At 45.5% G+C, this 27,146-nt stretch overlaps 1 protein-coding gene across 4 annotated transcripts in view; it reads right to left on the bottom strand.

Moving 5' to 3' along the window:
* Nucleotides 1–27,146, bottom strand: part of MVB12B (multivesicular body subunit 12B) — a 172,964-nt gene that overhangs the window by 78,564 nt on the left and 67,254 nt on the right. For all 4 annotated transcript variants that reach the window (XM_088471124.1, XM_088471122.1, XM_088471121.1 and 1 more), the window contains one exon: nt 24,674–24,802. In XM_088471124.1, coding sequence (XP_088327250.1) covers nt 24,674–24,802 — 129 coding nt within the window. The remainder of the gene's footprint in view (nt 1–24,673; nt 24,803–27,146) is intronic.

Genomic DNA, 27,146 nt, shown 5'->3' with positions numbered 1-27,146 from the left:
GTGGGAGTGCTTTTGGCTCTGATAGAGCCAAAAGCACTCCAGGGCTTACGACAGCGAGACCCTACCACAGGGTCTCGTCGCAAGCCCGATGGTCGCGATGATCTTGACCATCGCGACCATCATTTTGGCCGCTCGCTATAGCTGTGGATGGTCACCCACAGCTATGCGAGCGGCCAGGAGGCCGAGGGATGTCCCTGATTCAGAGCGAGCGCTCTGTCAGAGCGTCCGGCTCTGAATCAGGGCCTCAGGCCACAGCTTTGGCCTAGTCTCCACTCGGCCATTCTAAAACCTGGTCCTGTAGTCATCCAGAGTCGTCAGGACACTCCGTGGCTGTTCTGATTTAGTTGCCATTTCTGTGCCACTCCCAAGGTGTTGGGCCATGGGTTTTGGGCTGGTTCAATCCAATCTGATACTCCCACGCATTTTTCCCACCTGAAACTCGCATTACAGTTTCAAACTTGCAAACATACCAAACTTGTCCCAAACTTGGGGGACAAGCCAGCCGGATGCCACATTTCAGGACTCCTTTCCCGGCACTAGCATTCCACCAGAGCCAGAAACCCTGGAGTACAGCAAACAGAAGGACTGATCTCTACCTGACCAACTCATGGTACAGCCATCTATATGAAGGTCCTTGCAAATCTTCAGGTCATTTGGTCGGGCAACTTCTATCAACACCATTTCACAGAAGCTACCATATATCTACTTTTAACTAAAGCACAAGTGTACTCTGCAACACTTATCCCTTCCTATGACCTTTTAGCTGGACTCACTACTGAGGCCTGGCCAGACCACCCAGCAGAGATGTTCTAGTCTACCACAGAGCCGACCATAAGGTCTGTATTCATATCCTATGCAGAAGCCATACGGATATGCCTGTTCCACCACAACCATTGACTGCACTGAAGCACCCAGCAGCTTGCAAAATGTTAATACTTCACATGGCCTCCCCTCCCCTAAGCTTTACAATCAAGAGGAATACCCCAACCCCCTACGCCTATTGTCCCACAGGCTCCTTCTGTCTCTAATTAACCCCTCCATTTAGAAAGTAAGCTCTCATGGGCAGGATCCTCGCATCTGTCCTCTCTACGTCTCACTATCCCTGTGGTTCTATATGCGTTTGTTCAAGCTGCATCCTTTCATATTATTCTGCATAAATGTTACGTCAAAGTCCATCATGCCTGATTCCCATATCTTACGTCCAATTCTTTTGTCTGCCACATATATCGTTTTTTTCTCGTGACCCCTTGTTGCCTACAGTTTGATATACTAGCAGTATTTAGGCTTGGCGCTTATCCTATGGTTATCTGTTGAGTTTTGTACTTTTGTTCTGTAATTATGATTTGTTTTCATGTCAAAACTTTGAATGGCGCTGTGAACACTTTGTGACTCCTTATAAATAAAATATAATAATAATGCATCTAAGAAACCTATACAGGATATGCACATATTTCATAAAATACACTATAAAAACTTTCATTTACGCACGTTTTTATCACCTGCATATTTTTTTTTACTAGCAAAATGTTCTTCTACTGCTACGCCACTCTCTCAGTTCCTACACTTGGTTGCCTGTATTTTACTAAATTCAATATAAAATACTTCTGTTTACTTTTAAGGCCACCAAAATGTTACCAACACACATCTCTTCGCTTATCTCAAATTATCTCCCAACTCGACCCATCCGCTCTGCACAAAATCTGCGTCTCTCATACATGCAGATTACCTGCTCCCATTCACGGCTACAGGACATTTTTTGCGCTACGGCCACTCTTTGGAATACCACAACACGTGCCAATAGACTTTCTTCTAGTCTCTAAACATTCAAGCTTCTTCAGAAAACTTACCTCTTCATGCAAACTGATCAATTTCCTGTAACAACCACATAACCTACATAAGCTATTCTACCTAAATACCTCCACTCTACAGTTCACATAAAACTTACATGTGTTCTCTTTCTACGCTTACACAATGCTCTGACCCCAGGCCAACATGGCTGAGGGACAGCATCATATAACTCACCAAGAATGCATTACCTTTGAAATCTGGCTGGACCAATTTGTAACATGGAGAGCTTCTCTGCAAGAAAATATACAGAACATCCATTTTCATATCCTTGCTTCAAGCTGTAGTAAATATTACATATTTGTCTAGGGCTAGAAGAATTGCAGTATCCCGCCATACAACTATCAAACTGTGTAAGTCAGTACACAAGTGAGGCCTCAGCTATACTGTACAGAAACTTTCATCATACATTTCTTGTGTCTTTTGGTAAAGTAATTTACCTGCAATTCAATGGTTATTAGTCTCTGTATTAGCAATTATACTGAACAAAAATAAGTATTTTTTTTTTTTACCCTTCTAAATATCACGCCTCAGTCCAAACTGGAAGACACATTGTACAACCCTTTATTATCATCATCATCATCCTTTATTTATATGGCGCCATAAGGGTTCCGCAGCGCCTTACAAAGTACATAAACACATGAGCAAACAAGAAAACAGCGGCTTACAGTACAAAACAATGCAGGACAAGGACAGTTTACAAACATTGCTGCGTTAGCGGTCATAATACTCAAAAAAGCAGCAGGGCGTCAGCAACCAAGTGTTAGGTGCCCTTGTGGGGAGTTAGGAGTAGACGATCATATGAGTGAGTGAAGGAGAAGCACATGAGGGAAGAGGGCCCTGCTTGTGAGAGCTTACATTCAGGGGAGGGGCAGACAGACAGGGGTGACACAGATGGGGTAGACAGTGAGGAAGAAGCATGGAGCAGCAGGTTAGGATGAGAGCTGGAATGCTTTGATGAAGTAGTGGGTCTTGAGAGCCCGTTTGCAGATTTGTAAACAGGTGGAGAGTCCAATAGGGAGAGATTTCCAGGGATAGGGAGCAGCACGAGTAAAATCTTGGAGACAGGAGTGGGAGAAAGTAATCAGTTGGCAAGAGAGGCGGCAAGCATTTGTTGCGCAAAGTGGGTGGGCAGGAGTGTGAAGGGAGATAAGATCAAAGATGTAAATGGGAGAGGATTGGGTGAGGGCTTGTAAGTTACTGCAAGAACCTTGAATAGGGTTCTGAAGGAGAAGGGCAGCCAGTGTAGGGCTTGTAGGAGAGAGGAGGCAGATGTAGAACGTTTAGAGAGGAAGATGAGCCAAGCAGCAGCATTGAGGAAAGATTGGAGTGGAGAGAGGTGGGAGTCTGGGAGTCCAGATAAGAGGAGGTTACAATTAGAGATGTGCGGGTTCGGTTTTATTCGGTTCTTATTACCAAATTACCACAAGTTTGGGGGGTGTGGCCAGGATGGGCATGGTGTAGGAGGTTAACTCCATAGCTCTCCAGCCCTTATATCTGTAGTCTAACATCCTGAGACTCCCACTCATGAGATGACAGTGGTATCTGCTGGGTTACTTACCCCTCCATGTCCTGAAGCTATTCTGGAGTCCCTGAGGCTGACTGCTGCTGAGTACTGGGAGCTGTTTGCTCTCCTCTGTCACAACTTTGGTGACAGCCGCCATCTTGGATTTCTATCCTGGCCCCACCACAGACTCTAGTGTGTCTCCTGGTTCCAATCCTGCTTATATAAGGTGGTGGGAGTCACTGCTGTGGACTGCTGCAATTCTGTTGGCTTGCTATTACTATTAGAAACTGGATCATATAGAATCAATGTAATCTACATTGATTAGTTCTGTCTGGTGCTTATATCTGCAAGCACCTAGTATTCCTGTCCTGAGAATCTCTGTGGTTACAGAGATCTAATTTCCCGGACTGCAACTGAAAATAGGGAGAATCGCCCAGGATCCGCACTGGCTAATCTGGTCGTCCTTCGGATTGCTGGTCCTGTATAAGGGAAGTTATTATATGTGTGTCTGAAGATCCTTCTGCCTGCTCTGTCTGCTTTCCTTAGGTTGATGCATTTATAATATTCCTGCTGATATAACTTTCCTGTGATTTCTGACTCTCTCTGCCTTGCTGATATTAGCTGCTGGGCTGTGTGGTATTTTTGTGCAGTGGGACATATAAAGCTCCCAGTGATATATCTATATATACTGCACTGCATATGCTGGTTCATATCTCCTGAAGTCCTGTACTACCATCTGTATATTATGGATCATCTCCTCAAAGCTATTACTGATTCTGGAGCAAGGCTGGCGGCTCAAGTGATGAGATTGCAAGAAGATTTATCTTTATGTTATAGTTTGTCCCAAGATGTGGCTCGGTGTCCTGAAATGGAGACTCATGTTCTCATTTTGGAAGGAGGTGATACACCTGTTACTGATCGGCCGATCTCCTTTACGTCTCAGAAAGTGGCATATTAGATACCCTCTGCTGCACTTGATCGCTGCTCCGATGATGTTTAGTCTCCTCCTTCATTTTCCAGTTCTGTAAATCTAAATATACCTGTTCAAATCTGATTTTTGGACTTCTCTTCTTCACTCCCTGGGCATATATTCAAGTTTGAGGAATCCTCAGTTGTTGGGTTCTCTGAATCTACACCAATTCTTGCTAAAATCTGTTCTCCTTTCCTATCTACTTTTGATGAAGATTGGGGACTTGTTATCAGAGACTTTTCTATTCTATATTTATTCACAAGAGGTTGAGACCTGGCCTGATTAATACTTCTACAGTATTGTTTTGTTTCACTATTGAAACTTTATATGTCTGTTTCTCTGCTTGGTGGGAGAGGAAAGGAAATATTTTTCTATTAATGTATAATCAAAGTGGTTGAATTTATATGCCTATATCTGTACATCCTGACTTTTTCCTACGTTATATTCTGTGTGGGGTTTATGTTTTAATATTTTTTAATGTGTGGAAGTAACCATATATTGTCTAGGCCGGAGAGCTAGGCCATGCCTATGGTCATTAGTTTTGTGCCTTGCTGTAAAATGTGGCCTTAATATTTTCTTTTTATTTTTGTTGCTCATTTTTCGCCCTTAATATTTATGTAAATTTACCATCCGATATTCAAGCTTAGGTGTGTTGGGTTTTGTAAGTAGATTAGCATAGTTTAGTGGGGAGGTGTTAGGGGATCCAAGTATAACTAGGTTGGGCTAGGCTATACAGGGTGGGGGGTTATTGGGAGGCTTCTTTTGGGTGTATTTGTTTTGTTTCAATATTTTGGCTGTTTTTTGTTTGTGTCGTGGGGGGAGGGGGGTGTTTAGTGGTAGGAGTGTGGGTATTATGGGATCCAGGTATACCTGAGTTGGGGTTAGGTTATACAGGGTGGGGGGTTATGAGGGAGGTTTTGCTTTGGGTGTAATTGTTTCATTTAGTTTTAGGTATTTCTATTTGGACGGCTATGTATATTTTATTATAATGATCTCTTTGCTATTCTGGTATGATTTTTATACCTGAGCTGCCTAGGGTGAGATATATATCATTTAAGGGTGTATTGTATTTCTTTTATCTCCGTATTCATGTGCTCGAATGGCGCCTTCGAGTTCTTTCTGCTATAAAAACTTACATCAGGAAGTACTTAATATATACTGATATATATATATATATATATATATATATATATATATATATATATATATATATATATATATATATATATATATATATATATATATATATATATATATTAGGGGTGTGCACCGGCCACTTTTCGTGTTTTGTGTTTTGGTTTTGGATCTGGATCTTTCTTCGTGTTTTGGATCTGGATTGGTTTTGCCAAAACCACCCTTCCGTGTTTTGGGTTCTGGGTTTTGTGTTTTGGATCTGTATTTTTTTTTCAAAAAGCATAAAAACAGCTAAAGTCACAGAATTTGTGGGTTTTTCTGCTCCTATGCTATTATTAACCTCAATAGCCTTAATTTCCACTCATTTCCAGTCTATTCTGAACACCTCACAATAGTGTTTTTATATCCAAAAGGTTGCACCGAGGTAGCTGGATGACTATGCTAAGAGATACGAGTGGGCGGCACAAACACGTGGTCCATCTAGGAGTGACACTGCAGTGGCAGACAGGATGGCAGTTTGAAAAACTAGGCCCCAAACAGTACATAATTCAAAGAAAAAAAAAAAAGAGGCGCAAGATGGAATTGTCCTTGGGTCCTCCCACCCACCCTTATGTTGTATAAACAGGACATGCACACTTTAACAAATCAAACATTTCAGCGCCAGGGTCTGCCACACGACTGTGGCTGAAATGATTGGTTCGTTTGGGCCCCCACAAAACAAGCTGGCAATTAATCTGTCCCTGCACAAACTGGCTCTACGGAGGCAAGATGTCGTCCTCATCCTCCTCATCCACCGATTCCTCACTCTCTTCAGTGTTGTGTACATCCTCATCCTCACAGAGTATTAATTCGTCCCCGCTGGAATCCACAACCACAGGTCCCTCTGTACGTTCTGGAGGCTGGTCTCCCTGGAAGAGTTGATAATTCATTTTATGAACATCATCTTCTCCACATTTTGTGGAAGCAACCTCCTACGCCTTTCGCTGACAAGGTTCCCGGCTGCACTAAACACTCTTTCGGAGTACACACTGGAGGGGGGGCAACTCAGGTAAAATAGAGCCAGTTTGTACAGGGACCTCCAATTGCTTCTTTTTCCTGCCAGTACAGGTACGGACTGTCTGACATGCCTACTTGGATGCTGTCACCGATGTAATCCTTTAACAAACAGACGCACACTTGTCGCTGCTGCTTTAAGGATGCAGGTGCGGCTACAGCCCACACAATTCACAAAGACAGAAAAAAAAAGAAGAATTTTTTTATTGTTTGTGGAGCGCACTTTGAGGGTTACACCACCCTTTAACAGACAGACGCACGTTTGTCGCTGCTGCTTTGAGGATGCAGGTGAAATCTAGACGGGATTTGGAATCGGGGACACACTACCTCCATCAATTGTCTAAATCCCAGTTATACGTTTTGCTTCAGGATGACTGCTGTCGTACTTCACCCTCATCGCTAGGGACTGTTGGAGGGTCAATTGTTTAGTAAAAGTAGTGGTGTTCCTACTTCCTCTCTGGGATGATGAACTACTCCCAGCAGCAGCAACAGCACTAGGAGGAAGTGGCTCTTGATCTTTCCCTATTTTATTTTTATCGGAGAAAGTTTGGTCCTCCATTTATGTTATATTGATATATACGTGCGGCTAAGGTGCACACAATCACAGAAAATATTTTTTTATTTTTGATGGAAAGTAGTGCACTTTGTGGGTTACACCACCCTTTAAGAAATGAGCCAGCCGGCTCTTTACTTATGGGATACAGGCGCACGCTTGGCGCTGCTCCTTTGTTGATGCATGTGCAGCCACAGTGCACACAATTCACAAACACAGAAAATATTTTTTTATTTGGTTTGAGTGTACTTTGGGGGTTACAGCACCCTTTAACGGTCAAGCCAGCCGGCCCTTTACTTATGACACAGGCGCACGCTTGCCACTACTTTGTTGATGCACGTGTGGCTACTGCGCACACAATTCACAAACACAGAAAAAATATTTATCTTTTTTAGCACTTGGGGGGAGCACCCCTGACGGACAGAGCACCCCCTGGACAACACTACAGCACCCCTTTAGGACTGGGACACTGCACAGGACTTTGGAGTGGACACAGCCCCTATGGACAACTGACTGCACAACACAGTCCAGCCAGCCCCTATGGACTTTGAAGTAGTGGACACAGCCCCTATTAACAACAGCAGCACAGCACAACACAGCCAGCCCCTATGGACTTTGAAGTTGTGGACACAGCCCCTATGGACAACAGCAGCCCAGCGCAGCACAACACTACTCTGCACTACACTACACTACACAGCCCAGCCAGCCCTAACTCCCACCCACCCTCTTCACTGTCCACAGCCGAGTGAGAAAATGGCGCCGACGCGGGTACCTTATATAGGATCCAAAACCCGCGAGACCCGGAAGGCGGGATGATGACGTTTTGCCTCGATTTCTGATCCGAGTCAGGCGGGAAAAGTCGAGCCTGACTCGGATCGGCCTCGGATCGGGGGGGCTCGGGGGGGTTCGGATTTCAGAAATCCGAACCCGCTCACCCCTAATATATATATACACATACATACCATATTGTAAACTCCTGTATTATACTATGTTTATGCTCAACATTTGATATGTTTGGTTTTCATATCTGTCCTATATTCGATGAGTATATTCTTGTATTTTATTTTATTTACTTTTCCTTATATGTTTATGTATGTCTAAAAATATCAATAAAAACTACTGAATTAAAAAAAAAAAAAAAATTATCACAAGTTCGGATTTCTCTTATTGGCTATCCAAAACACGTGACAGTCGGATAGCCAAAATTATGCAGTTTTTGAGATCCAAACATATCTGAAAAATCCGAACCACACATCTATAGTTCTAATAGTCCAATCTAGAGATGACCAGTGAGTTGATGAGGGTATTAGTTGCCTCCAGGGTGAGATAAGGTCTGATCCTGGAAATATTTTTGAGATGGAAGCGGTAGGCCTGTGAGAAATACTGGACGTGTGATTTGGAGGAGAGGGAGGAGTCAAGGATAACTCCAAGACAGCGCACTGGGGGGCTAGATGAGATAGTTGTGCCATTAATAAATAAATTGTGAGAAGTGAGGTTATGTGGGAGGGTGGGAAGATGATCAGCTCAGTCTTGTTAAGTTCAAGAAAGCGCTGGGACATCCAGGAAGAGATAGCAGAGAGGACAGTTGGAGACACGAGTGATGAGAGAGGGGGAGAGGTCAGGGGAGGAAAGGTAGATCTGAGTATCCATCATCATAGATATGATATTGGAGGCCAAAAGAGCTAAAGAGTTCATCTAAAGAAAATGTATAGAGGGAGAATAGGAGAGGTCCAGCAACAGAACCTTGGGGAATCCCTACCGTTAGAGGAAACAGGAGGAGACATGAGAGGAATATCACGTAGTCCAAGGGAGTGAAGGATCTGTAAGAGGAGAGGGTGGTCCACAGTGTGAAAAGCAGCACAGAGGTTAAGGAGAATGAGCAGAGAGTAGTGGCCCTTGGATTTGACAGCAAGGAGGTCATTGCTTACTTTTAAGGGCAGGTTCAGTGGAGTGGAGAGAACGAAAGCCACTCTGAAATGGGTCAAGCATGGAGTGGGAGGAAAGAAAGGTGGTAAGGCGGTTGTAGATAATACGCTCAAGGAGTTTGGAGGTAAAACGGAGGAGAAAAAAAAAGGAAGAGAGTGTGATAAGAATGGGGGAGACAATGGCATGCTTGAATGCAGAAAATACAGTGCCTGATGAGAGGGAGGCAACCATCAGCATTGCATCTGTTGCTGTACATCTTGGCTGTGCTGGTGGACATGTTTAGGTTTTAGAACGTTTTTGCCATTGATTTAACATTAAAAGTTGATCTATTGCATAAAAAACCATTAAACAATTGAGGCGGAACTGTGAGAAACACAGATCCATCTTCAGATTAACAACTAGAGGAAGCAGCAAGCCCATGGGTATACACACACTTTCACAAATGTATTCTAGAGTGTCAAGTAAATTGGCAAACTGCCCAACATCCTAATGAATCAGTTGTAGGAACCTTATTCCAAATGCCAACAAAAGTTGCAGCTGATTAAGAACATCCAATAAACAAATGACTTGATAGTATGATGTTCAAAGACTGTGAAGGATATAAGCAAATTATGCCTCATAATTTCATTTTTTCAAAGTGCTCCATGGCAGCCCTGATATATGGGCTAAATCTTGGTCAGCTGAGAAGAGACAGGAAAAAGTTTACACTCCTGGGAGTTATATAATGTGACTCCTCCATCCAGTGCTGGCCTTCCAGTGAACCTCCAAACTGCACCTGAAACATACCCTTAACAGAAACATTGAAGGAAATATAGGGACTTCAACGGAGGTTTTTAAGAAATGAATTTCAGTTAAATATAAATTTGCTTATATCTTTTTCAGTACTCCATGGAAGGCTTGTCGTATGGGGTGAAGCCAAAAAGCCCAAATATGAAGGAATCTAAAATACAATCAGGAGGATGGGTACAGGACCCAAACGGTAACAGTGCCAACAGTCAGAATACAGACAGCAGCATCCCAAAAGCCAAAACCCCTACGGATTTTGGTAAGCATTCTTAACCCCAATCCTAACCCACCCTCCCGCAGCCAAACCCTAACAGTCTGCCTCCCACAGCCTAACCCTAACACTCACTGTAGGAATCGGTCGAGATGCCTCTGTCGGTATTGTAACCATCGGCATCCTAACTACATCCACAATCAGAAAAAGATCAGTTCATGCTCAATACAAAATAAAAAAAAATTATTGATCCATTGCTTGAAGAAACTTCTTTCCAAACAGTGTCCTCTGAAATAATGTCATCCATAAAAAGATTTAGGTTTGGAAAAAGTATGAAGACCATCCTGCTGCTTTGCAAAGATGATCTGCTGGTGCCTGTGACATGTAAAACACACTAGGCCCCACTGCTGCCATGGAATATGCCCTTTTTAGGACATCTCGTGTATTTTTCTCTCATTAGCCTGTGAGGTGACGTCCCTGATCCATTTTGCAAGCATGAGTTGGGAACAATTTTTCTGAACGACAGTCTATCAGTTTTCCAGTGTTTGGGAACAAATGATCGATCCATACATTACCGGATTTTTAATCCAATCAGCCAGATTGGACAGATAATCTTATAGTGTGTACCTAGATTTATTCTTCAGTAATGACTGTTCAATCTCCATACCGCCAAATACATTTTACAGGATTTGTCACTGATACAGAAGTTCAAGCCAAAGAGGCCACAATTGCTCTAGAAGCATTATTTTTGCTACTACAAACCATGACCTGCGAGGCTAAAATGGAAGCACCGGCAAGGAGGAGACAAATGCTAGAGGTCCTACTGGACCTCTAGTGTCTGTTAGGCCAGCGCAATGCACATAGCATTCCTAGAAGTACCGGGAACGCTGGCGCTGCTGGGAGATGTAGAAAGCTGCATCTTCTCCCGTGAAACCCCCTGGCAACGAGCATAAACCCCCTGGAAATGAGCATGAAACCACCTGGCAACGAGCATGAAACCCCCCTGGCAACGAGCATGAAACCCCCCTGGCAACGAGCATGAAACCCCCCTGGCAACGAGCATGAAACCCCCCTGGCAACGAGCATGAAACCCCCCTGGCAACGAGCATGAAACCCCCCTGGCAACGAGCACGGAACCCCCAACAAGCATGGAACCTCTGGAAAATGAGCATAAAACTCCTGACAACGAGAAGGTAATTTTAACGTGATTAGAAGCCTTACTGTGGGGCATAAAATGGTGTCGGGCAAATATGTAAGTGGCACTTTGGTAATAGGTATTACAATGTGTGGCATAATGTGTAATGGGCATTATGGTATGTGACATAATGTAAGTCACTATACCAGAGACGTCTGACTAGTGCATTGCCTTATGGAGGAGAAAGGACAAAATCCAGGTACGGGAAGGGAAGGGGCGCAAAATTACTGGGTGACAGAGATCCTAGTTTCGGCCCAGATATCTTCTTTAGGTCTCTTGCAATTAGAGAAACAGGAGAGAACACCTACACTAGTGTGAATCTCCAGGGTCGTGTTAGGGTTTCTATTCCTTTTGCATTTGAGTCTCTGTGATGAGAGTAGAACTTTCTCAGTTTGGAAATTCAACTTGTCTCAATGAGATCTATCTCCGGCATCCCAAACTTCTGAATTGTTTGTTGATACACTTCCTTGTTCTACTCCCATGCTCCTGGGCGGATCGAATATCGGCTGAGGAAATCTTCCACCTTGCTGTCCTTTCCCAGAAGTGCTGTAAAGGTTTTTAGATTATTCGGTGCCCATTTCAAGAGTATTGTTAACTCTTCCAGGTTTACACATGTTGTGACTTTGTATTTCATTAAGAATATTGGTCCTGGAGCAGTTGGTTATCCATCTCTGATGATTGGTGAAAATAGGGAAATTCTCAGGAAGACAGTAAACATTTGTTAAGCATGCAGGATTACCTCACCTTAAAAGATAAGTCGCGTATCTACCTAATATTAAGTTTAATTAGTATATAAGGGTACATTATATTTGGTTCTCTTTTTTCCTAGACTTCTTTCCATTTGTCAAAGCAGAGATCTGGCTTCGTCTACATCTCACCTAGTGCTGTGTGGTCTGAGGTAAGTCGGCCTGGGAAACTGTACTGAACATAAACAGTATGCTTGTTTAAAAGCTATCCCCAAAATTGCCGTGGGGAACCTACTTTATTCTTATTATATAGTGTAAAAGAAACAAGCTCATGAAACAACACCACAAGCAACATAGATGGAGGAGCTAGCGATGTCGTCTTTAAAAATATTTAAACCCCATTGTCACTGAACCATGTTTATAAATATTGAAGATGTGCATTTTCATTACAATAAAAGTAGAGTATTTTAGGACCTTATCTTACACACCTATAACATAACTTACTGATACTACACAATAGCTAAAGCGTCCTGCCAAAACACAAAACAACACTACGTGTTAGTTGAAAGAAAGAAAGAAAGAAAGAAAGAAAGAAAGAAAGAAAGAAAGAAAGAAAGAAAGAAAGAAAGAAAGAAAGAAAGAAAGAAAGAAAGAAAGAAAGAAAGAAAGAAAGAAAGAAAGAAAGAAAGAAAGAAAAGTAGTGTTTTCAGCCTCTGCCTAATCGGTCCCAAATATATGTACAGCCATATTGGCAAACTGGCCTGAAACAAGCACTTACTTCCCCCCTGAATGAAATCAGTATACAGAGAATGAGCCATTATTAAATTGGAATGTTTTCAGGAAAGCCTGCTTCTGTTGTACATTACACAAGTCTTCAGTGCCAGCTCGCATACATTAGTGGACCAAGTATAATTGCTTTGGTCATAACCAAGAGGGAAGGACAATGGACAAGTACCAAGTAGCATGGGAGTGGAGGGAAATTAAAGTAGATAAAGCACATAGAGGAGCACCTCAACATGGTAAATTTGTTTTAACCGTAGACTTCAGCATCTGGAAAAGAACAACATATTTGAAACTATTTAACTACCGTATTAACTACTTATCTCAAGTAAAGAACGTGAAACATGTATTGTATGAGTGGAAGTTGTCGCATGCAGATTGTTAAGGAAAAGTTATTTAATGTAAACCATAAGTCTAGGGGTATCTAACCCGAATCTAATAATATTGCGCCCAGCGTTGCAGGGTTTTTCTTTTTTTCCCTTGGTCTTCCCCCACCTTCCCATCCCAGAAAATTATTTGATGCCACAAGGCTACAAAACTCTTTGAATAGACCAGAGGGTTCCCAAACTCACTCCTCAAGGCACCCTAACAGTCCAGGTTTTAAAGATATCCATGCTTGACCACAGGTGGATTAATCAGTTCCTCAATCAATTTGATTTAACAGTCTGTGCTCAAGTATGGATATCTTTAAACCTGAATTGTTGGGGTGCCTTGAGGACCGCATGTTTGGGAACCTCTGGAATAGACCCAAAGGTGAACTATTGAATTAGTAGAACCCATCGATCTCCCCAGTTGTCACAACCAAATGGAACATCTGTGGATTGGCAAGGAAAAAGATATTTGCAGTTTATGTATCCATCAGTCAGTAGCTAATTTCAAACTAGGAGACACACTGCAGCAGACATGGGCCGAATACCTGTGACAGTCTTAGTGTAAATGGGAGGGTCAGTAAAAGGCATTGTGTTTCATTATTTTCTGAACCGCACAACATGTAGGCCCGTTAAAATTGGTCGGATCTGATAGTTTTGTAAATTTTGGTAGTCAGATCTGTTTGATTTGACATGGAAATTTTGTAGATCTAGAGGAGAGACCTATGTTGTTGAAAGGTTGTCACATAGTTCACTCTTATTATTTTTAAATTCATATACCACACACACACACTTGCTACTGAATGCTAGTAAATATTCCTCACTCACAATAGCTGTTCAAACATGATAAGTGGCACAGAACATCCGTCTCACATGCAGCCCATAAAATCATGATAACTTTCAGAGAGATATAAACATCTTGTCGGGAAAGCCGGCCGCTCATTACAGACACGCGGAGCTGTGTCATACATCTGCAGACAGACAGGTTTTACCGTACGCCATTAATAGAACTTTCAATTATTCCAGGGAACACAGTACGTTTTAACTCAACCAGATTACAATACATTTTATTCTGACGCTTGTTTTATTTGCTGAGTAAAACAAAACTGATTCAATTTCCCGGCAAAGTCATAAACTGCAGGGAGACATGAAGTTCAGGACGAATCATGTTATTTGAGAGGGGAAAAGATGCCAATTTAATCCTGCGGAGAACAGTGAGTCTTACTTCCATACTATGAGCAAGCTTATACTGCTCAGGGGTTGAATATTGGTGTCTTTTCATACAAGTTTACATTGTAGAAGTGTTTGATTGGTGTAATCCTACACAGCTGCATGAGAAAACAAGAGATATGGTAAGAACTTACCTTTGTTATCTCTGTTTCTACGAAGTCCATAGGGTCCACAGGGTTGACCTTGGGGGTATAGGTTGGGAACCAAATCCGGGCACCACGCAGTTAAAGCTTTTAGCTCCCAGGATGCACTGGGTCCACTCTCCCTATAACCCCACCCCCAAGCCAGAGGCACCTCAGTTTGTAAGTAGCCAAAGGCCGGAGGAGGAGAGAAAAAGAGAGAGAAAAACTGGAACACTCAATAACCATACTCACAGAAATGGGAGACGGAAAACCGGTGACCAGCCACACAGCCCATATGAAGCCAGGTGCATCAGGGCGGGCGCCCTGTGGACCTATGGACTTCGTAGAAACAGATAACAAAGGTAAGTTCTTACCATATCTCGTTTTCTACTTCAGGGTCCATAGGGGGTCCACAGGGTTGACCTTGGGGATGTCCCAAAGCAGTTCAACCAAGGGTGGGGACGCTCCTGTGCTGAGAGGAGAATCCGTCGCCAAAAAGAAAGCATCCTGAGAGGCAAAGGCAACCAATGCCTAGAACCTTAAAAAGGTGTGGACAGAAGACCACGTGGTCACCTAGTAATGCAAAACAGCCGAGGCGCCACAGCGAGCCGCCCATGAGGGTAACATGGCCCGAGAAAAAACAAGCATCAACAACAGAAAGGCCTACACATGGGTAGGCCCCTGAGGAAGATATATGAAGCCATCCAGCCAACATTTGGTTATAGGCCGGCCATCCTTTCCTGTGAAAACCAGAAATCTCAGACCACCAATAAGGAGTCCGATTTCCGTAAGGAACCTGAACGGATCACATAAATCCAAAGAGGCTGGACCACAGTCAATGAGGCCACGCCAGCCGAGAGGATTGGGGACTGAATGGCCGTACCATAAGTTCCAGAATAATATGGAACCTAAGAACCACTAAGAAGAAACACAGGGCGAGAGCAACTCACACCCTGACATGATGCCCTCCAGAAGAGGGAGCCACATGAGAACACTCCCAATTCAGACACTCTCCTGGTTAATATAAACACCCTGAGAGAAAGAGAGAGCCTAAGCACTAGACCATGTAATGGCTATCACAACCAGCGGTTCCATCGACTGTCCCCGGAGGGAACGAAGAACCACTACTAACTCCCAAGGAGTCCCTAGGGAGGACAAATGGAGGCATAATCCAGAAAACACACCAAAGGATGAACTGGATACCAGAGTGGAGCAATGCCATATCTTAACCATACCGACAGTGTAGAGATCCGCACTGTCAGGAAGGCCAGGCCGAGGGTGAAACCCAAGCCAGCTGGAAGGAATGCCAGAATATCTGGAAATCCTGGACACCGGAGGATCGTATCGACAGGTACGATACCATAAGAATTATGCATGCCACAGTCTGTGGCAGATCCCAGCAAAGTCTGGCCTATCTGCTCTAAACATGTCAATGAAGACAGAGCCAGGGAAGCCCTAGGACCACAGTAGGGGCGCAGTCAAAGACAAACGATCCAGGTCCAGGGAAAAACAAGGACCATGAGACAACAGGTCCAGATAGTGAAGCAGTAGGAATGAAGCATCGATGAGGAGACTCCGAAAATCTTAGTACCAGTGACGGCTGGAACGAACTGGAGCCACCAGAAGGAAAGCCCCTCCGTCTCGAATTAAACTTCCGAAGACCTCGAGGAAGAAGGGAGACCGGAGGACACAGATACAAAAAGTGGAAGGACCACTTCACAGACAAAGAGTCACTGAAGGTAGCTTCAGTACTCCTAGAGCTGGACTGTAACACAGGTAGTGTGAGAAACAGTCAGAAGGCCATGAGGATCAATCACCTCAGGGAGGCCCCCTCTGCTCACCAGGAGTTGAAACCTCTCTTGGAGAAGAGACTAGTCCCCGGGATGCACGTCGTGACGGCTGAGGAAGCCCGCTTCCCAATGGTGAGCTCCCGGACTGAACACTGCAGAGTTGGCCAGGAGAAGACCCTTGGACTATGTCAGAATGTATGACATTCCTGTCATTGCCACCCAACTACCTGTGTTGCCTAGATGGAAGCCACTGTTGTGACTGTCGGACTGAACCTATTCAGGTTTACCGTGACATATGGGTTAGGCCAGAGTGAAGGCCCAAGACAGGCTAAAGTTCCAACTAGTTAAGTGGCAGGGCGGAAGCGACAGACGTCCAGCTGCCCCGAAACAAATGCGGACCAGACACTGTCTGTAGCAAAGAATACCCTGGACGAGATGGCCATAGCCACCCGGACAGAGACCGACTCGCCTCCAGAGAGAGCATTATCGTGCGAACAGCGATCCGATGGAAAAAACTCGATCCATCTGGAGAGGAGTCAATAATGGCAAGGCCTGGAATGGAACGGAGCACATTCCACCCTACCAAAAGGTAGACACTCTGGTAGACCGCGCATCACCAAGAGTAATGATATATGTCGACTACGTAGACATCCGCACACTCCAAGTTCAAGAGCTGAGATCTTGTCTTACGCCAGAAAAATTCTCAGATTCTGAGAATCCAGCAGTGCTCCCAGATGAAGAATACCCTGTGAGGGATGCAGGGAGGACTTTTTCTCCGTTGACTACTTATCTGTGCCGAGAAGAAGCCACGGTTAGCCTGACCTGGTGGAAAAGTACCTCAGTGATCCTGCTAAAAGCAGGAGGCCGCCCAGATAAAGGAGCATTCGGATACACTGAACAGGTGAACTGTCAGAAAATCCATAAAGCTGGTAAACCCCGGTGGAGTTGAGGACAGTCCCAACAGGCAGAGCCCGAAACTTGCAAATGTTGCTGTGGCACAGCAAACCTGAACCCATGCTGATGAGAGGGCTCTGTATGTACCCGTAGGTACGTATCCTGAATACTCAGATATACCATAAAGTCCCCAGGCCCCCAACGTCGGATGATGGAGCATGGAGGATTCCACCTGAGTCCAGGCACCCTTGAAATCGGATTCAGGGATTTGAGACAGAGTATAGGCAAATGAGGACCAGTCGGTCACTGCCCCAGAAAAAAAGTAGAACAACCAGTCCCTCGCTGAGATAGTGAGACTGGCCGAAATAGCTCTGCTTACCGCAAAGACTGTATAGCTTTCCGTGTTTGTAAGGCCCTGATCGGGTCTGAAGAAGGGCCCATGTAACAACGCCTGTGAGGAGGCTGCCGAGCAATGAGAGGCCGTTAAGAATCAGTATCTCACTCTGGAAACCCCCAGATGTAGACCTGTCCCGTCAGGCTGAAGGTTTATTCTCAGGCGTAGAAACAGGGTCGTCCGGAAGTCCAGGACTGCTCGGTACTGGATATGGTGGCCCCCGTGGAGGCCAACAGCCTAGGAAAAAACAGGCCTTTAGGCTGACCCTGAGGACAAAAAGACTTAACAGAGTTAGTCCGAATGTAGTGGGAGTAGCTAAAGACGGTATCTCTCCATAAGTGATACTGCCAATGATGCAACAATTTTGTCAAGGTCAGGACCAAACAAGATCTTCCCCATGGAAGGAGTCTGCACCTCTGCTTTCCCATAACGCAGCCATAGGGTATTGTGGCGGATATAGTCGCAGCCGAAACCCTGAAAGTTAGAAGACCAGCATCCAATGTAAGTAATCCCACATATGACAACTGCATATTTTATGTGAGCGGCAAAAGACATTTGAACCCCAGACATGTTGGAGGGGAAAAACGTTACAAATGCCTCAGCCCAGTATGCAACAGTAGTAACCAACCATGCGATGGCCATTGTAGGACGGGCAACAGGCCCTGAAAACGAGTACATTGATTTCAGGCAAAGTTACCACCTACGGATCCGTAAAATCCGTCCAGGCCGGGATTGGAGGCGTATTAATGCCTGTAACCCGACGATTATTATACAAATCCACCCCAGAAGGAGATTTCTATTACTTGTGAGGACCCGCAGGGAAGGGGAAACACGAGGCCTTTGTGAACCCCCATATCTGGCGACAGCCAGACTCCCGCCATGAGATCCACCCGCTGGGCAGAAACAGGGAATGTATGATACAGGTGCAGGATCGACATTCTCTATATCCAGAATGAACCTGGCCACCAGCCCCAAAGCAGGGATAATAATACTTGAAAATCGGCTCCCCCCATGTGAGAGGGAAAGAGCCGAATAACACCATCCAGTTCACGGCAGAGCCACTGGGAAGTAACCGAAGTAACCACAGGGCGTATAACACGCATTTAGTATTTCGTAGTAAACGACATCCACCAGGGTGACCGTTGTGGTAATCCCTGAAAGGGGAATGACAGACCGATGTGGTATCGGAGGTAATTCATGTACTTGTGAAAAACCCCGGCAGGGAGCGATAGTCTGTGACACAGGGGTAAAGTGCCAGAAATTGCGAGATACCCCTAGTCGAAAAGGGCAGTATGGTGAAGTAACCCCAAGCGAGTTACGACAATGGGGCCCGCCCGGCGATCCTCAAAGGAGAGGATCCTGAGAAATAAACCGCCCAAGGGGGTCGTGCAAGGGCCCTGGCACCAGATGGCGCCGCATACATAAACCTTTGAGTCAAATCCTCCGCATGACCTGTAGGATAGCAATAATGGGTGCAGTATCGTGTGCAATCTCCAGGTCAGATATATTTTCTTGACGGAAATATTAAGCAGCGCCACACCGGTCCTGACTGACGCTAAGATTAGCTGCAGGGACCCATTATCAGCGTATGCAACACACAGTTCCATCTAAAATATGGCAACGTGCAGCACGCAACAGTATGTGACAAACCTCACAAATATTAACAAGTATATATATGTGAGGTCTCAGAACCACCTTAGGTACACCTGTATTAGGGCAGATAAAGAAAAGGGATAGATATACACTGACAGGTGAGAGAATAAAGTACAGACAGTCAGCACTAGCATAAGTCACATACAATGCAGAAAAATATATATACATACATTTGCATGACATATAATATACTGCACAATGTCGCTACATTCAACTGCCCAGATTCAGTGTCTGGGAAGGCTATAGCGCTGTGTACACTCACCCAAAATGGCCAGGTACGCAGGGGGACTGGGCACACTACTATCCTAGGAGTTCTGCAGCACCACCAAGAGATAATGGCCGCCGGAGACCTTAGAAGAAGTGTGGCCCGCGGAGGAAGCAGCTCAGTGACGCCAGACTGTATTATTGAAAGGCGCGCTGAGCTGAGGGGAGGAGCCGCTAGACAGGGAAGGCTTCCTCCCCAGGCTAGCAATTAACCACCCGGGATGCTGGCTCCCGCTGCCGCTATAATCCTTGGTGGGCTAGTAGACACGCGGGGTATGCCTCCATGGAGGGGGAGCCCGCCGCCACTGCTAGCGCCTCCGGTCTGTCCCCAGAGACCAGAGACATAAGGTTGCATACACACGTGGATCACCGCAAACGGTGACCACGCGACTTACCTATCCCCGTCGATCCGGCAGCAGCCCAGGGATACCTCCAGAGCCCGGCTAGTACAGACTCTGGGGTCCCGCTGCGATCCCCAGATCTGTCCTGGCGTCGCAGCGCCGGCGGGGTGTAGGAGCGGCAGCTTAGACGTCCATTGGACAGTCTGATGCTGCCGCTCTGAAGAGTAGTAAAAAAATAAAAATAAAATAAAACTCTTTAAAAATAAATTTTAAGCTTAGGGGCTGCTAAGCAGCCCCCCTGCAGTAACGGTGACCCGACTCCGGCCAGGCACCAACTTAAACTGAGGTGCCTCTGGCTTGGGGGTGGGGTTATAGGGAGAGTGGACCCAGTGCATCCTGGGAGCTAAAAGCTTTAACTGCGTGGTGCCCGGATTTGGTTCCCAACCTATACCCCCCAAGGTCAACCCTGTGGACCCCCTATGGACCCTGAAGTAGAAAAAATATATAGCTAAACATGTGAATACACCTAAAAAAGGTTAGAGTAGATTAACCATATAAGGGGAACATAATGGTATATATATATATATATATATATATATATATATATATATATAAATAATCTCCAATTAATAGTTGTGGCCGGAGGCCGAGCACACGTGATTAAAATGGCTGCCAAGGCATTGAGGGGATTAACCCTCATGCCAATGCGCCATTTTTAAAAGGACAGTGTAAAAGCACACTGCACATGGTTTATAATAAACTGTATTAAAGCATATATGTACTGCTGTAATGCACTGCTACTGATCTGCAATGCATTAGTGCATGAAGCAACGGTCATATCTGGTGGCATAGCGGTGGGATAATCCCAGGCGGCTTTTCGGTCACCCGATGAGAGAAGCAGAGTTACTCAGGAGAGGAGTAACTGCAGCTCAGGAGAACGCGCAGGATGGCGGATTACAGCGGAACGTCCAAGAATGATCTTGAGATGGTGTGCCAGGAAAAGGGAATTCCACTCCCTTACAGTGCAACCGCAAGCGACATGAGGAAGGCACTCAGGGGCTGGGAGGAGTTGCATCAGACGGAGGTGGAAAGTGCGGCCAGCGTAACAATGGACGCCCCTCAGAACGTGGTGAGAGCAACAAATCCCGCCCCCTCTCACAGCAGTTATGTTTCTCAGCATTCCCAAGCATGGCAGAGATCCCAACGTCCCAGGGGGGACAGAATGGATACCCTAGCCGATCGGCTAGCGGAATTGGGAGAAAGGGCAACGGAACAAGAACGTATGCTAATCATTCAGATGTGGCATGACGAGCGGGCACCACGGGCCGTGGTACCCCAAGCATCGTTGCAGACTGCTGTACCCAGATCAGGACGTATACAGTTTACCAAGTTTGCAGACAGTGATGGGGACATTGATGGACATTTGCAAGTATTTGAAAGGACTTGTAAACTACACGATTTACCCAAGCAGGAGTGGGTCAGACACCTGGTGCTCACACTGCACGGAGAGGCAATGAAGGACTATCGGGGAGTGACCACCGAGGACTGCGGTGGCTATGATGAAGTCGTAACGGCCCTCCTACAGCGATACTTTGTCACTCCTGAGTCCTACAGGAAAAAGTTCCGGGACTTGCCCATGAACCCTACCAGCACCCATGAGCAGTTCGCCACCCAGCTGAGGCAGTACGTGGTGAACTGGGTGAAGGGATCTGGTGCCACTACCTGGGACGCACTGATTGATCTGCTATGCCAAGAGCAGTTCTACCGCAGGTGCGCCCCAGAGGTGAAGGAGTGGGTGCTAGACTGGGAGCCACCCAGCTTGAAGATGGCGGCCCAGTTAGCGGACAAGTATGTGGCAATTCGGCCACAAAGGCAGAAGCGCCCGACTAGTAGGCAACCCCAATGGACTGTACAACCAGGGGAACACCCCTCTTCTGCTCATCACCCCCCAAATCGGGCATCCTCCAACCAGGGTGCTCTTAGCCAGCAATCGCCCCGCCCTGGCCCTGCAAATCATCAGAGACCACCGGGGCCTCGACTGGTCAAGAAGTGTTATGACTGTGGGAAAATCGGATATCTGAGGATGAACTGTCCCACACCCCAAACATCCCAGACTCGTGCCCCAAATTCGAGTGCTGGAGCCCGGCTTGCTTGCCTGACCCGGGGAGGTGAGCCCAAAGAGACTGATCCTACTCTAGACAGTCCAATGAAGTGTGGGGAGAAGTGTGGCCGAAGGCCGACCACACATGGTTAAAATGGCTGCCAAGGCATTGAGGGGATTAACCCTCTTGCCATTGCGCCATTTTTAAAAGGACAGTGTAAAAGCACACTGCACATGGTTTATAATAAAAACTGTATTAAAGCATATATGTATTGCTGCAATACACTGCAACTGATCTGCAATGCATTAGTGCATGAAGCAAAGTATATTTAATAGGCTATGCACTATATGGTTTAAATGTATGTTTTGTAGAGAAAATGCACTTTTTGTATATGACGTGACCAGCCTCTGTGGCTGCAGGAAACTAGATGCTAATTGTCATTCCCTTAGCAGGAGGTCTGATGAATAGGCTTGACTGTAAGTTCTCTGTGTAAAGGTGTGAAGAGAGTCGGATGGCCTGAGACTATCTCCTGTGTGTGTGCACTTCTGGGGAAAAAGTGTTTGTTATTTCATGATTATTGCAGGAAGACCAAAGCGAATATTATTGCTGGTTATTCTACATAGATATTTTGTCACTGTGTGATACATGTATCAAAGGATGAAAGTAAATTACCAGTTCCTGTGGAATGCGAGTTGTACTTACATTTGGGATAGATGGTCTGATTGGTGTACAAGACCAACTGTGGGTGGATTTCACCATGCTGTATTATGTGTTCTGACTATATATACAGGGCCTGTGAGCCTGTGTTTTTGTACATCTTTGAAAATCCTTTGTGCAGAATTGCTGTTTGATTTCTGTGTGATATTCCCCTTCAAGCGGAAGGGAGGGTCTTCTTTAAGACATTGAGCAATAAAACACTGTTTGCCTTTATTTCAATTGCCTCATTCCTGCGACCATCAGAATTGCGCCAAACGCTATTCCGTTCTCCGACTGTTCTGGGTATGAGCTCAGTGTCTCCAAGTTCAAGCCCTCTGCCAAGTTACCGTGCAGACCTGGTCCATTGCGAGGGATCAGGAGGAATCAGCCGACACCAATCAGGGGGTGTGGCCGCAGCTCGTCAAACGCATACGCAGCAGAAGCGGTTCCAAGTGCCGAGACAGGAGCCTGAGGGTAACGTAAAAAGCGGTTCCAAAAGCCGATGGTAGAGTTTGGTGGTGGCAGCATCGTTACACGCCCACGGCGCAGTGGGCGGAGTCAGTGACAGGCGGTCACTGACGGTGATTGGGAGTCCAAAAGCGCTAACCCATGATCAGGGTCGGCCTAGGCGAAAGGCGTCCGGTCACAATAGTGCTTTGCAAGACTGTTCTCTCCTCCAACAAATCAGCTTTAACGTTTACCAGACCCCTATACACAGCAGAGGGAGCCATCCTGAGGGCTTTGACATTTTAATAAACAGATATAGGCCCGTATTCAATTAGAAGCGAGAAGCCGAGATCCACAAAAAAGTATCACCGATTGCGACTTTTCGCCAGGCGGAAACTTATCTCCGTATTCAATTCCATCCACTTTTCGCGTACGTGGAAACGCAATGCAATGTAATTGGCGGAAAAAAAAAATGGCCTCTGAATAGCAGGAGAAAAGAAGTGCAACATTTTTATTTTGGGGTGCAAAGGTGGGGAAACCTCTCAGAACCCTTGGAACAGTCCCCCAAAGGATAACTGCGTCAAATAAAACCCCTAAAAAAAAAAGTAAGGAACCCCCCTAAAAAGTAGTTTGAATTTAGGGGCGAAAAAGTACAAAGTGGGGTACAAAGATAAAAAGTAGCGAAATAGACTTTTTCGGGGTCTGCAAGTATGGGGGAGGTGTTTTTTTGATTGCAGGTGCGTCTTTTATAACTTCACTTTAGCGATTTTTAAATATGCTTGCACCCATTTTCATGAACCCCAAATTTGACAGGACTACTTATTTTCTCTTAAAAAAAGCTGCTTAATGCTATTCTTCACCACTTGTGCAAAGAATTAGAGGCAATTGTACCAACTTAAGTACACCCAACAGTTGTATTACAGCTAATCAGGCACTACTACATTGATCCCCAATGCGATGAGGCTAGCAATTCCTCAGTAAGGTCAGAGCTTGTGCAAGTGTGCGTGATGCTGCGTGGTACCTATGGTTTCGCAGTCTTGCCAAGTATTACGGATGTGTGTAAGGTAAAGTGGGCATCCTTATGTTAGGCTGAGCATGGCATCGCGATCGCAACCATTACCGTATCTTCGCAGTGAGACTGAATGCGTAATCGCTATTTCGATCCGTACTGAACCAGACCCTTAGTGTACTTGTTTGGCATCATGCTCACTTCTGAACACTTGTGTCCTTTACTGACAGCACAGTTGCCCAGAGGAACGCAGATGACAACAGTAGTGACAGCTGAACACACTGGGCCCAGTAAATAATTGAAAACAACCCCGTCCTTGGAGTGGTGACTCTCCTTGCTACCACTCTGTAATTTCCCACTGCCTTCAAAAATCTCAGAAGAAGTTTTATATTTGTCAGCAGTAGATGATGTGCGAGGCAGGTCCAGAGCTGATCTGAAGTCCAACCACCTCTACGTGAAGTCTGCATAAACATTTCCGCATTTTAACGATCCTGATGATATAAACATTCCCTTTAGAGAAATTAAAATCATTATCATTCCCCACTTGCTGTCCCTGCCCACAGACATCTGTTCCTCATAACATCTGTCTCCGTGAGAAGTGACCAGCAAGTGGGGAAGTATAATAATGACAATAACTTTTCTTTATAGCAGTCTAGTTTTATATCGGAGCCTAGTACCAACATTTGGATCCAACAAAACGGCTACACAAGTACCTACCTCGGAAGGTTGGGTGCAGATGCCGACGTAACCACTGCAGACGGGGAGGAAGGAGTTGAGGGCTGCGGAGATTCTGGGGCCCGTGGGACCCTTCCCATTCTGTACCAGATGCCCATACTGTTCAGCTCCCTTTCAAGCAAACACAAACAAAAACATAACTATTTGGGCAATTAGTAAAGCAGATAAATAAACTATTATGGTGGCTCAATGTCATAACAAAAAAAAAAAAAAAAGATTTTTTCTGCCTAAGGCAAAGTAAACAAGGGCACTATAGGTTCCTGACTCAACCACATAATGACCACATTAAATACAGGGGGGGGGGTTATGATCTTCATGGGAAAATTCATCTTGATTACGTGTCATTTCTTCACACCGTTATCACAAGTTAAATTACTGCATGTTCCATGAACATCACATAATCTGCGTTTGGTTATCGATACACAAGGTCTATCTATAATGAATGACACTTGTTCCCCATCTCCATCTGCATTGTTATGCCGGGCATACATTGTGCAATTATCGTCTCGATCCGCTGATTATCTAAAAATTGCAATAATGCAGCGATTCCCAAGCTTGGTCCTCAAGGCACCCCAACAGTCCAGGCTATAAGAATATCCATACTTAAGCACAGGTGAATTAATCTGTACCTTAGTCAGTTTGATTATACCATCTAAGCACAAGCATGGATATCCTTAAAACCTGGAATGCTAGGATGACTTGAGGACAGAGTTTGGGTAAACCCTGGCATAATGTATTGCCGCAACTAATCAGCGATGGTCAGTTAGTCAGGCATGAAAAAGTCTTCCAACATGCCCGACCGGTTTGATCTATGGTCGGCCACATCTGGCAGTGCTGCAAGCCGACATTTCCCATGTTCCTGCACAGAGAAGGAACAGGAAAATGTTTCCACCCCTATGGGCAGGAACCAGATATCTTGGATCTATCAGACTGACAAACATTTTATCTGGAAATGCATGCCCAGTTTTAATGAAGTTTACTGCTGATAAAAATTGTTATCACGTTTGAATGTAATGACAGTGGCATGAGCTCTACCTGTGTCAAAGATGCACAGGAGAGGGTATGCGTTAGGTATCCCGGCGGTCTGAAAGCCGTCTCTTACCTTACCGGCACCAGAATACCGACGCTGGTCAGAATCCCAGCGCCGAAATTTAGACCGCCGGGATGCCGAAGGTAAGTAGCGGGGTGGAAGGCAGGGTTAGGCACTGAGGGGGGAGGGTTAGGTTTAGGCAGTAGGGTGGGGGGGAGATTAGGTTCAGGCACCAGGCAGGGAGGGTTAGGGCAGGGGGAAAGGAGGGTTAGCATACCAAGGTGGTGGGGAAGAGTGGAAGGGGGATGTGGAGGAGACTGAGGGGGTCATTCAGACCCACTCGCGAGCGCAGAACGCTCGCAAGCGGGTCGATGTTGCCCCACTGCGCATGCGCATGACGGAGGGAGCTCCGTCGTGCGCATGCGTGAGACCCGGACAGTGACGGGCTCTCCGTCGCTCCAGGTCTCGCACCAAAGGGGGCGTGCTGTCGATGTTGATTGACAGCACGCCCCCTTTGGTGGGCGTGCCGGGGGCGTGGCTGCCAGACGGAGGCGTTCCCATGGGAACGCCTACCGTCTGAAGCCGGCCCCACTGACATCACTAGTGATGTCAGTGGGAGTGATTTTGGCTCTGATAGAGCCAAAATCACTCCAGGGCTTGCTGCAGCGAGACCCTACCGCAGGGTCGCGTCGCAAGCCCGATGGTCACGATGGTCAAGACCATCGCGACCATCATCATAGACGCTCGCATATGCTGTGGGTGGTCACCCACAGCTATGCGAGCGTCCAGGAGGACGCTCCATTTTCATGGAGGAGGGCCCTGATTCAGAGCGAGCGCTCTGGTCAGAGCGTTCGGCTCTGAATCAGGCCCTGAGAGAATAAATAAAAGCGCATTACTGCTAGTTATTTATTAATATTCTCTGTAGAACTCTGTTGAATATGACAGTGCGATATAAATAAACAAACAGTCATTAGGTTATAAAAAATAACTTAAAAACACTATTCCCCAAATGGTCTTAACACTCCAAAAATATTAACTAAAAAAGGACGACAACAGGCTAAATTTACTATGCAGCGCTTTTCAAAGACGCCACATCTTCAGCAGTTTCGGATGCAGGATTTAAAGGGACAATTATATTCAATACAAAACCAGGTATGTTTGTATTGAATAGAATTGTCCCTTTAAATCCAGCAGCTGAAACCACAGAAGACCTGCCAGTGCCACATACTAAATTTAGCCCTTAGTTGCCAGTCCATAAAAAAATTGGTTGTTCCTCAGTAACAATTATATGACTGGTCTGAAGGAACGTAGTTTCAGCTAATACTTTGATACAAATACTACTACCTAACAACAATGAACTTTTGGCTCAATACAGCAGAGTTTCTCATCCGTGGAATTTGTAACTCCAGGGTACCATCAGATAGA

Source organism: Taudactylus pleione, unplaced genomic scaffold (assembly GCF_031769625.1).
Source record: "Taudactylus pleione unplaced genomic scaffold, aTauple2 ptg000110l, whole genome shotgun sequence".
In the NCBI taxonomy this organism is placed as follows: Eukaryota; Metazoa; Chordata; class Amphibia; order Anura; family Myobatrachidae; genus Taudactylus; species Taudactylus pleione.
This window is presented reverse-complemented; position numbering and strand designations above follow the sequence as displayed.